Source organism: Sardina pilchardus, chromosome 1 (assembly GCF_963854185.1).
Source record: "Sardina pilchardus chromosome 1, fSarPil1.1, whole genome shotgun sequence".
NCBI classification, from domain to species: Eukaryota; Metazoa; Chordata; class Actinopteri; order Clupeiformes; family Clupeidae; genus Sardina; species Sardina pilchardus.
The window spans coordinates 41,953,401-41,965,900 of NC_084994.1; the positions used below are offsets into that span (position 1 = coordinate 41,953,401).

At 43.7% G+C, this 12,500-nt stretch overlaps 1 protein-coding gene across 1 annotated transcript in view; it reads right to left on the bottom strand.

Moving 5' to 3' along the window:
- The window catches only part of cacna1ab (calcium channel, voltage-dependent, P/Q type, alpha 1A subunit, b), a 113,919-nt gene that overhangs the window by 29,911 nt on the left and 71,508 nt on the right, over window positions 1–12,500 (bottom strand). The window contains exons 27-33 of the mRNA XM_062535145.1: window positions 7,612–7,711; window positions 7,075–7,235; window positions 6,660–6,800; window positions 6,264–6,465; window positions 5,316–5,480; window positions 4,081–4,191; window positions 3,479–3,562 (exon numbers count right to left, since the gene is read on the bottom strand). Coding sequence (XP_062391129.1) covers window positions 3,479–3,562; window positions 4,081–4,191; window positions 5,316–5,480; window positions 6,264–6,465; window positions 6,660–6,800; window positions 7,075–7,235; window positions 7,612–7,711 — 964 coding nt within the window. The remainder of the gene's footprint in view (window positions 1–3,478; window positions 3,563–4,080; window positions 4,192–5,315; window positions 5,481–6,263; window positions 6,466–6,659; window positions 6,801–7,074; window positions 7,236–7,611; window positions 7,712–12,500) is intronic.

The window sequence follows — 12,500 nt, forward strand, 5'->3', positions numbered from 1 at the left end:
GAAGAAGAAGAGGGTGAAGAAGACAAAGAGTGTGGTTGATGTTGCAGTGGATAGGTGAGAGAGACAAAGACAGAGGGGAGAGAAACTGAATTAGTTCCATTGATTTGAACTGTTATGGTGTTCCTATCCAAAACCAAAATTAAAAACCAAAACCAAAACCAACGTCAGGGTCACACAAACAAACAAAACTGTACAAACACAACCAAGGGAAAATATATAGGCTATAGTGAATATAATGAATACAATATCAAACTTAAACGGATAAGGGATTTAATAGAACACACACAACAAAAATAAAACATCACAAGAGCTGAACGGTCATCATCCAATCAAGTTAAAGCAAAGTATTCTTTTGAAAAGGGTCATCAAATGCACTGATTTTCTGGGACAAGCAATGGACTCAGCCTCATACATATCCGCATACTGACCAGGCAGGAAGTCCTAAGCATACATCACAGGAAGCTTGTAGGAGTACTCTGAGGGGATTGGCTTAGATGGTGAAGTGACATCTCAATGGACCAATAAGGTATCACATTTCATTCACGTTCATCCCTCCTGCACTGCCTCAAAGCAGTTGGCTGTTATAAAGCATTTATAAACATTGTGCTACGTGTAATAGCATGACTATGAATATCAATGTGTCTACTGGACAATTTAGAGCTCAGGGGTCCATGGCTGTGTTGTATTTAAGGTTGTACAAACATCAAATCATTCCAGATTACCATTATACCATACGGCATTGTATAACATATTGTAACATATTGACATACGGTATAAAGTATACTACACTACAGTATATACTATTTCAGGACACTTGGTCTTTCCACATGTGTACTGAAAAAGCAGTGGAGCAGTACGTAAGTCATATTCTTCCTTCTCTTACTAGTCCATTTCGTGAGCTTCACTTCCCCATCCAAGTGTAAAAATAGCACTGAGAAACACTCAGCGCCCTCTAGCGGACAAGCAAAGACACTGCAACAAGCAGTGGCATAAGCAGATGGGTTGAGAGGGAGTTGAGGAAGAGAGAGAAATGGAAAGAGGAGAGGAAAGAAAAGGAGAGGAGAAAATAGGGAGGTGGGGGTGGGGGGGTCCTCATGCAACTCGAGCTCAAGTGCATGGCATTCAGGAAATGACATAGCAACACCACCAGTGTGTACGGCTATGTGAGTGAACATTGGTGTTGGAGTGCCTGTGTGTCCTACTCTGTCTCAACTGGCCATTCAGGGTAGTGAACAGCATGTGTGCATGTGTACACAGCCTGACTGTGGATGTTGGCCCATGTTCTTCAGGCGCAACAACGTTTAAATGTAAGATATATGTGTGTGTGTGTGTGGTGGTATGGGGAGCCCTAGTTCTCAGGCACACAGAACTCAAGGCTCATGACACTGAGGCACATGCATCGAAGGGAAGGAGGGAGAGAGAGAGAGAGAGAGAGAGAGAGAGGGAGAGAGAGAGAGAGAGAGAGAGAGAGAGAGAGAGAGAGAGAGAAAGACAGAAAAACAGAGGGCTGGGTCGAGACCTTCATAAAGTTAACACTCTGTACGGACAACCAAATCCCATCGATTGACTTCTAAACAGAGCCTTGCACTGCTGAAAACGAGCTAGCAGGCTCTCTGTTGGACTAGACTGGACTCCAGTGCCAGTTGCCTGGACTCTGGAGTGAAGCTTAGTGTAAGTGAATGAGAGCATGCTAACAAGCTAGGCAGCTACTGCAACTTTCTCTCATGTCAGCAGATGTAACTTTTGGAGTATTCAGATCCAGCCAAAGACAGGGCGAGAGTACCTTGCGTGAGAGAGAGAAAGAGAGAGAGACAGAGAGAAAGAAAGACACAGTGAGAGACAGAGAGAAAGAAAGACTGAGAGAAAGAAAGAGACAGTGAGAGACAGAGAGAAAGAGTGAGAGAGAGAGAGAGAGAAAGAGACAAAGAGAGAGAGAGAAAGAAAGAAAGAGAGAGAGAGATGAAGGGTATGAGGAACAGGGGTGGTGAATGGATGCATTACAGCTTGAGATAGAAATTACAAACCAACCGCATTCTACATGTGGGGGCAAGTAGATGGATGCATTTGTTTGTTTGTTTATTTGGTGTGATTTGGTGAGTGGGTGCAAGTGAATTTCATTGTTGTTGAAGTTGTTGTTGTTGTAGTTGTTGTTTTGGGGAAGGGGTGCGTCGGTTGGCATGGAGACACATGGAGCCAGGTCATGGATGGAACAACATGATGTTTTTTCATAGTGCATTTTGTTTGGTTTTTTTTGTTTTGTTTTTTCGATTGGATGGATTTATAAGTGGGGGATGGGGGAGGGGCGCCAACAAAGCAGAGGAATAAAGAAAGCATGTGAAAAGATAAAACAGGAATAATAGTCGTTATGGATACAGTCAACAACAGATAGAATCTGTCAAACACAACTTGATTTTGCTTGATTCTGTCAGACCACCCCAATGTGCAATAAGTACCATAAATTATATTATATATAATCATATTATATTTAATTTATAAGTTATATATTTCTTACTTAATGATTTCTGTTAACAAAGTTACACTACATGACCGAGTAGTGCTTCATTAGTGGCTGCTTATTTCCATCGGGGCAGACAGAGAGATTCAGCACAGTAATATTTATGCACACACAATAGATCATATTGAGAACACCCACAATAACTAGCCAAAGTTGTTATACACAATGGTCACTGTTAAAAAGTTCAAAGTGAATGATGCACAAGGTACGCACGTACAGTACACACACACACGCGCACACACACACACATATGCACACGTAAAACACACAAACACACACACATACAACACAAACACAACTAAACCCAATAGAATAACAACTGCATTGCAACTACATCTTGTGTTTGAGAGTGGTACTGTACACCGACTTTACTGACCACTGGCTAAAATACTGTTTATAGCTACTTGCTGCTGCTGAATTCTGGTTCTCTGTGAACCCCAAGGACTTATACTGTATCAGTACCAAGAAAGGGAAAGTGATACTGTCACATAAGAACAGATCTCGATCGATGGAGATTTTACATGTTTGTCTGTTGTGGTGTGAGATGTGGAATTTTAATCTCCACACTGGATGGACAGCAAAGTCAGTCTAGATTCACTGGTTCTCTCTATGCCACAAACTGTAAAGACAGACCTGGACAACATGGCAGGCCACCGGCAAAGTGATTAGCTCAATTACGGTTGCCTCCTTTAACAACTGTCATAAATATTTTATGACAAATTCAGAAATTTGAAGTAATGGTCATCTTTAAAAATACAACATACTCACCTACATATAGGCACATACTAAATACTCACACACACTGTACACTAATACCACTAACTGACGTTCCCATCACAAGTACATGTATGTATACTAGCACAGGCGTTCTTCCGCAGTGAGGAAAAAACATTTATGTGCACGCTCCAGCTCACTTTACTAAACCTCTTCCCAGACTTCTCATCCTCAGTGGGAGAAACTTACCACAAATTCCGTCACTATGATGTCTGTGATGCTCCCGAGCACAGAAACAAAATCAAAAATGTTCCAGGCGTCCATGAAATAATTCTGTGGGGAGACGAGCAAAGGGGAAAACACGTTACAACCAATGAGCGTGCAGCTCAGGCATGACTGACGAGTGAACGAGCCAATGGGAGACGGGCTCTGGTACTGTGTCAGCCAATAGGAGAGCTGTTACCATGGAGAGGGGCGAGTGAGGAAGTGGATGAGCGCATCGTGGGGCCCCCTGTCAGAGTGCATTTCTGAGACATACTTTTTTTGTAGGTCAGGAAAAGCAAGCTTTTATAAAAGGATCATCTGCTAAATAAATAAACCAGCCTCATGAAAAAGAAATGGCTTGTATCTAAAATATATTTAGAAACCATCTCTAGACATAGAAGACAAAGTGTGAGTCCATACATGTGTGAGTGTATGTGTATTAGTTGTGTGTTTTAGAAGAAAAACAGATGAAGAGGGAGAACAAGAGACAGAGAGAGGAAGAGAGAGAGGGAAAGAAAGATAGATAGACAGACAGAGTGAGAAAGAGAGAGAGAGGAGTTTGGGTTGTGGTAAGTAAATTCACCCACCAGGACACCGAAGGCGATGATCTTTAGCACACACTCCATGAAGAAAAGTGTGGTGAACACTATGTTCAGGTTCTTCAGGGTTTTTTCATAGGCATCAGGAGCTTCATTATACTAAGACACACATACAAACAATACAAACATTATGTGAATAGTCACAACCACATGATTAAATGAATAAATGAATAATAAATAAATAAATACTGTAGGCTATGTACTATATTAAGGATAGAGGTGGCATCGCCTTCTCCAAACATGCCTATGATTGCTGACACAGAACAGTATTGGGCTGAACGATAAGATATAACGGTAACACTTTACTTGACAGGTTTGTTCATAACACATTCATAACAGCTGCCATGGACTGCACATGAAGCATTCATGACTGTTATATGAAACATGACTCAACATTCATACCAACCCTTTCATGAATGTGGAAGACAAAACCTCAAAAACTCGTCAAAATAAAAGTCCAACAATCGCAAAGCAGCATTGATGTCTTTTTTGTTTCAGCCAACCTGATCATGTCACATCTTAGTCAACAGGGAAGTCCAGTGTCCAGGAGAATTTAGTTTTCTGTTTGTCTGTTTGTTTATTTTGTGATAGTAACCTCTGAAAAATGCATAATTGTCTACGCCAATGACTGTATATATAGATACATAAAACAGGAATGTCCAACCAAAAAGGAATGTCCAACCATTCAGAGGTCCACAGATGGTCAGTAGTTCACTTCCCAGTATGATGAATACTTCACAACTCGTATAGTAAAGTGACATTTGAAGTACACTTCATAAAATATTCATGAGATGTTTACAAATGCTGGAGAGGATTCATAATACCCTGTATATGGATTACTAGATTGGTGGACTTCTATACTGACAAGTTTTTGCCGTTTTGTCTTCCATATTCATGAAAGTGTTGGTATGAATGTTGAATCATGTTTCATGAATCAGCCATTAATGCTTCATGTGCAGTTCATGACAGCTGTTATGAATGTGTTATGAATGAACCCATCAAGTAAAGTGTTACCGATATAACATTAGTGACAACAATGGCAACTATTTCCAGAGAATTAACACCGAAAACTGTTTCCTATATAATGAACCACTACGATGTATGTAAACTCGGAATCAGATGTGCTAAACTAAGTTGTAACCCATCTGTGACCAATCGGACAATTCAAAAATGGGTTGCTTTTGTTTTGCAGCAGTGGAAGGGGGGATTGGTGTCTCTCCTACCTTCATCATGAGGACGACCGTGTTGAGTGCGATCAGAGACATGATGCTGTACTCGAACGGCGGCGACACCACAAACTGCCACATGCGGTACTGGAAGCTTTGCTTGTTCTTCGGCATGTGTCGGGTCAAGGGCTTGGCGTTGATGGCGAAGTCTATACAGGCTCTCTGTGTGAAGCCAGGACGAGAGGGAACGGAGGAACGACAGGGATACCGTTAGCTGGATTCAACACGAAAAGAGTGATGACGTGATGGGGCAACTCAGGTTAAGTGCCTTGCTCAAGGGTACAACGGTGGCAACACCTGGGTCTTATCACTACCACACTCTTCAATACGGATGTGTTGAAAATGACACAACTTTTTTTAAACACATCTCTGTGTCCAGATAGGGACAACACATTCGTTTTAAGAGTGTACTTCTGGTGTGTGTTATATAACCATCATTGGTATTCATGTCAGTCCAGTGTAAGTTAAAGTTAAAGGACTCGCAAAGGTGGGTTCAAGAATGGAGCCTGCGATGACCGATCGTGCTGCTCTACTACAGTGCATCCGCATTGTAACTTTGTTGTGTGTTCTCATGCAAACAAACATTGCCATGGTGTACATTGCTCTGTTCTAGACATCAGCACGGCGTACCTCGTTTCTTTCTAAACGTTGCCATGGCGCACCTCGTTTTTTTTTTTACACATTGCAATGGTGTACTTCTTTTTTTAAACATTGCCATGGCCCACCTCGCTTTTTTTTTTTGAGGGAGGGGAGAGAGGGATAGAGCAGTTCTGTGCTTTTGCTCAGTGTTGGTTGGATGTGTGACATATCTCGCATAACATGTTTTCCAGCGTTTTTTTTACTTGCGGTAGAGCTGAGAGGTAGTAGTGGTGTTGAACGTGAACACAAAACTAACAAACAGACACTAGACCTCGTTCTTTTCTAAACATTGACATGATGACGTACCTCATTCTTTTCTAAACTGTATTCCTCCATCATCTTGTCTCCTTGCTCCTGGAAAGTGATGATGATGAGAGCCACGAATATGTTGACAAAGAAGAAGGGGAAGACAACGAAATACACCACGTAAAAGATGGACATCTCCATCCGGTACCCCGGGCTCGGGCCCTGGTTCTCATAGGTGGCATCCACCGAGTGTTTTAAAACACTGAGAAGAGGAAACAGGCAGAGAGGGAGAGGTAGAGGGAGGGGGAGAGAGAGAGAGAGAGAGAGAGATTAAACCCATGAGCTTGGTGTTATCTTATCTTATCATATCTTAGTCTATTATAGTTGTATCTGTATGTGTGTGTGTGTGTGTTTGTGTGTGTGTGGTGTGTGTGTGTGTGGTGTGTGCATACTCACATTGGCCACCCCTCTCCAGTGGACACGGTGAAGAGAGTTAACAGGGCCCAAAGCACGTTGTCGTAGTGGAAATCGTACTTCTTCCATTCCCGCTTCTGCGCCTTCACATCATCATTGCCGTTGTACACCAGGTACTCTCCCCTGCAGCCCAGAGCACAGCAGTCAACAACACTGAGCTGGACAACACCACACCCTGACAGGCACTGCACTAATGGCACAATTCATTGGTGTGGGTGTGTGTGTGTGTGTGTGTGTGCGTGTGCGTGTGCGTGTGCGTGTGCGTGTGCGTGTGCGTGTGCGTGTGTGTGTGTTTCTAGATGTGTTTTACTGTCTTGTAAAATATGAAATGCATTTCTGAAGTATGTGTCAATATCTGTTTTCTTACATGACGTGAATACACCTTGAATAAACTCACCTGCAGTCGCGCTCAAACTCTTTAGATTCATCCGTGCAGAAGAAGAAGCGGCCTTTGAAGAGTTGCACAGCTACCACAGCGAAAATGAACATGAAGAGCATGTAGACGATCAGGATGTTGAGCACGTTCTTCAGCGAGTTCACCACGCAGTCAAACACAGCCTATAGGGGGCAGCACATACAAGAACTCAATACACACACACACACACACACACACACACACACACACACACACACCAAATGGGGACCAGGGGACATAGTGGGGACATTACATCATGGCATCTGAAAACAACTAGTGGGAACCTTTAGGTAACTGTGGTGTGCAAAATGACAGTCCTTTTTGAGTGGTGTGTGTGTGACAGAATTACAAAGATTTTACATTTACATACACTTACAGTAATGCATTGTAGAGGTCACTTATAAGGGGAACGGAATAGAGCACTTGATCGGTAAAAACACACACACACACACACACACACACACACACACACACACACACACACACACACGCACACACACGTCACACGCCATACAGCACCTTTAATTTGGGTAGCCGTTTGATGGTCTTGAGAGGCCGCAGTACCCTCAGTACTCTCAGAGACTTGATGGTGCTGATGTCTTTCCCCTTGCTGCTCCCTCTGAAGGATAGACAACAACAACACAATCAAAATGGGAAAACTGGGAATCATTGGGGGTAAGATGAGGTCTATTTTTTAAAGACTCCATCAGACAATGGTGAATCATCACCAAATTAATTTTATCGTATCGATATTTAAGAATCGTCTTCTGGTATTGTTGCTCAAAAGATTTACAAAACGATATCATATCTGCTTTTCATCAGAAATGTTTTGTAAAAATTCATGACAAATGTTAACAACAACCATGTTAACCGTCAGGCATTGTCAGGCACAATGCCCAGCCAAACCTCTTTCTTTCTTTTTCACTCGTTTGCGCTGACGCGCAAGAGGAGGTCACGGGTGGGGGCGAGTCAGGAGAAGAGCAGTGTAGAGTGTTCAGTATGTGGCGCGCGGAGTTATCATGAGGAGTGAGTAGGGGTAGGGGATATCACAATGCATTTCACATGAGGGGAGGGGGGACAGGCTAATGTGGTGTTCATCGCAAGGGACTGAGCTAATAATACTTACGAAACAAACAAAACAGGCAAAAAAAGACATTTCGTTTTCTCACATTTTTTAACAAACCAATGTGAGGCACTGGTGGGGATTGAGGAGAACATACTATCTCTCCCTCTCGTTCCCAACCAGGTGGGAAATGATGTCGGACACTCATAGGTAAACAGCGACCATTTTTTGCATTTGTTTTTATCACTCAAGCCATAACAAAATGGCCGCCAGCTGTTTTCTCGTGATTCCTTTGAATGGGAACGGCCATACTTCCAGGGCAAAGACCAATCTTAGACGAATTGGGTCAATGCAGCCAAGTGGGTGAAGTGAGAGAAGAGGGCATCTATTTCAACCTGGGATCTCAAAACAAACAGCCAAACATCCTGACAAAAAAATTGGCCAGCATGAGACTTGGCACTCAATTAAAGCAACCATGTTGGAGTTGTCTTTAACTATGAACTACAGTACATGAGTCCATAAGTTGAAGTGTGGAGAACAATGCAACTGATGAACGATTGATTGAGTGCAAGTCTTGGCAGTGGCCCAGAAGTTCTGAATCAACAATCAATGAGGGCAGTCTATAATAGAGTGTGGATGGGCACTGAGACTGCCCCACGGTTCTAGGTAAGGGGGAAGATCTCTGTGAGTTCAACTCAGGTGGCGTTATAAATGTCCAGCAGGGGTCATCAGGTGGTGGCCTTTCCCGATGAAAAAATGGATCCGGGGTGCAGAGGATTGATCTGGTTGTGAAAACGGGCAACGGCGTTGATCCGGGGGGGGGGTGGGTTGATGAGCAACGAGGAAAACAGGGAGGGCATCATAAAAAGAAAGAAAGAGAGAGAAGCCTTCGTGCGAGAGAGAGAGAGCGAGAACTGGAGAGATGGGGGTGCCGAAGAGACGAAAGGATGCCGTGCGACGGCGAATTGAAAGGGGTCAACTTTACCGGGTTAGGCTCCTGTTGCAGTCACCAATGGCGGAGACACGAGAAATGGTCAGACAGCAAGAAGAGACAGAACAACAGGGGCAGAGGACAGACAAAGAGAGACACAGAGAGGGACATACAAACAAACATACATAGAAAAAGAGGAGAAGACACACACACATAAGGGGCAGGGAGATTTGGTGAAGGACAAAAAACATCCAGATGAGAGACGAACAGACAGGCAGACAGAAATAAGGAGAGAGGACAGTAAAAGAGGGGCCCCTGGTGGCTGGGAAGAGAATAAAAGCATATGTGTCACATCTATCTACTTACCTTGTCACACCTGAGTCCATTATCTCCTAACATGCAACACTCAAGTAAATCCTTACACTTTTCTTTTAGACCAATGGTGTATGGCCTGAGGCTACTCAATTTACAGTGTCTTACATGCAGCAATAAGTACCTCATTTGTCCCAAGGTTATTGGTGTTTTCAGGATATTTCATGCTGAAAGCCTACGTTTATCTAAAGATAAGCTTGTTAAAAAGATCTAGATAAGCTACAGTAATTGCTATCGCTTATTTGGTAATTATCCTTGGGGGGAATCATCCAACAAATAGAAACGCAACCTGCTCTCTTTTCTGCATAATTAATAGTTCCAGATGTGTTCTATGGGAGTAGTCTGTGGAGATAAGTTTTTGCTATGAGACTGGGGGAAAAAAGCCCACGAGATCACACTTGAGCTGTTTTTAATGTCTTCGGTGACATCAAAAACAGACAGATGTCACTTGTTTCTCCACACACAGTCACTCACACGAACACCTGGACAAGTTCAGGGGTCTCACGCCCAGTCCAGTCGATCTCTGGTATTGACTGTGGCTCAGCCTGCACCTCCCTTCACTGCATGCGCACGAAACCCAGGGTCAGGGGGGGCCAGGTGCTTTGGCAGCCCTTCCTGGGACCGTGGCTTGACTGGATCGATAGCAGAGGAGTTGTTCCTGTCCCACTTATGGATTGGGGGGGGGGGACATCCCTGGGAGCTGGGGACAACCCTCGCTCTCACAGTTCAAGTAAGTGAAGGGGAGCTGTGGTGGTGCATAACAGACTTAGCCACAGCCTTTGGTCAAGTCAATGGCATTTTGGATCCAAAATGGCTGCCAGATTACAGATGAGGATATTACCCAGCTACCTTAGCAGCCTGGAAAACCAGCATACAGTACAGGGCAGGCAAATTGGGACACATTGTCAATTTCAGGACACCTAATCCCAAAGCTAGCATAAGCATAACTGGCCGGCTGGGGCATGCATGCTATGTTCATAATAATGACGGTATCATTCAGATCTGAAAATAAGGACGGTGCCAATACAGCAGACATTTGTTGAGTCCAACCGGCTCTGTACTGAGACCCTATCTGCCACACATGCCTGATCTTACTGCCTGTTTGAGATTGAGTTCCTATACAGAGGTGCAAAAGTCCGGATTCAGAAAGTAAAAGTCCTGCCACATTTTTGTTCTGACCATTCGCTTCATCAACTGATTCTACTTAGCACTCAAGCCAAGTAGATCAGCTAATTACTGAAATCACATGAGTTACGTGCACAAGTAGAACCAACACAATGGCAGGACTTTAACTTTCTGAAGCCGGACTTATACATCTCTGTTCCTACAGTACATAAGGCTCTTAGGGTTCAAACAAACTGTCTTCTTGGTCCTCTGTTTGAGGTGCATAACTCTGACATTGGTGCATAACTGCTGGGGCTGAGAGATGTGCTGCTGACCCAGACAGAGAGCATAAAAGGAAAAAATAAACTGTACATAAAGGACGGGAAAATAAAGAGAGACGTCAGTGAACTGACTGCCTGATCCGGAGACATCTTATGTTTCAGTAGAACTACTTAGCTTCACATTCTCTCTCTCTCTCTCTCTCTCTCTCTCTCTCTCTCTCTCTCTCTCTCTCTCTCTCTCTCTCTCTATCTCTCTAAATCCCTTCCCTCTTCCCTCATCCATGACTCAACAAATGGAAGCACCACAGGTAAGGTGAGCGTCTTTGTCCTTGCCAGCCTCGAGCATATGAGGGGAGATGAAGGGAGCAAGAGGCGAAGGAATAAGGTAGGACAGTGAAGGGGAGGAAAGGCTAACAAGGGAGGTGTAAAGGAGGAGATGGACGGAACACAGGGGAGCACGGGAGAAGAAGGGAGAGGAAGAGGGTGGTCTAGGGGGGGGGGCGTGGAGGGTGGAGTGATATTTTTGGTAAAACTTGCAAAAAATGGATCTATTTTTTGCAACCTATCAGCTCTTCGCCCAGAGTGCATGGCTGGGTGACGCTGATAGGCTTTCCAAAGGGCCATTCAAATTGACATAATGTATATACACGGCAGTGTGTGGATATACCGGCATAGTACAAGCTTCCTCAGTCACCCAAATAATGAGATCCAACAGCATTTTAAGGTGTTGGGTACAGGAGCTACAGTTACGGAAACGGAAAATAAAAAAGTGGGGTACAGGCATTTCTGTAGCACACCTTCTTGCATGCCAGCTCCTTCTAAGATGGCCATGACAAACTGATCCAGGACCAGTTTTTTTTTTTTTTTTTTTTTTGCGGCTTTCATAACGCGGCATAGCTTATGAAATCAAGCCACTGATGAGGAACATGTCTGCTTGGTTTGCTAATTCACACAGCCAAGCAGAGTGGCACCTACCTGCACATCCCACAGTGTGAGCTCATCACAGTGATTACAGTACATCTGGGGGAACGATGCACTTGTGGTTGTGTGTTGTGCAGCTGCTGCTAGTATCTTAGCATGCACAGATCATTGCTAATGGCATTCGCTAATTATGAGGTGTGTGAACGGAAGTGTTATAGAGAAATTCCCCACGCTGTCTTGAAAAGCTACAGCAGTCATCCGGCCATCAAAGGATGATGATTAATATGAGGTTAGTCTGAAATTAGAGATTATCGTTAGCATTTAGCATTATCATAACAAATCCAAGCATTCCACATCAGTTAGGCTGCAAGGAAAGGGAAAAGCTAGTCCTGGATCAGTGTTTAAAAGGCAAAACTGTGACATGGTGCATTCAACAGCCAAGACAAACATTATGGACTAATGCTGTTTTACATGGACTGTGTACCAGTCAATACGGATCTGCATGTGTAAAGCCTCTGTTATAGCCTCTCGTTTCCACACATGCACAAATGCAGGCCCACGTACACACCTGTTTCTACATCCACTTCCACACCTATGCACTCCACACACACACACACACACGCACACACACAGAGATAAGCAAAGAATAATACACTGCCTTCGTTAACAATGTCTACACCTCAGGTAGATTATAGTGCAACATTAGGCATGCACTTGATACCTTGTGACTGAGGAG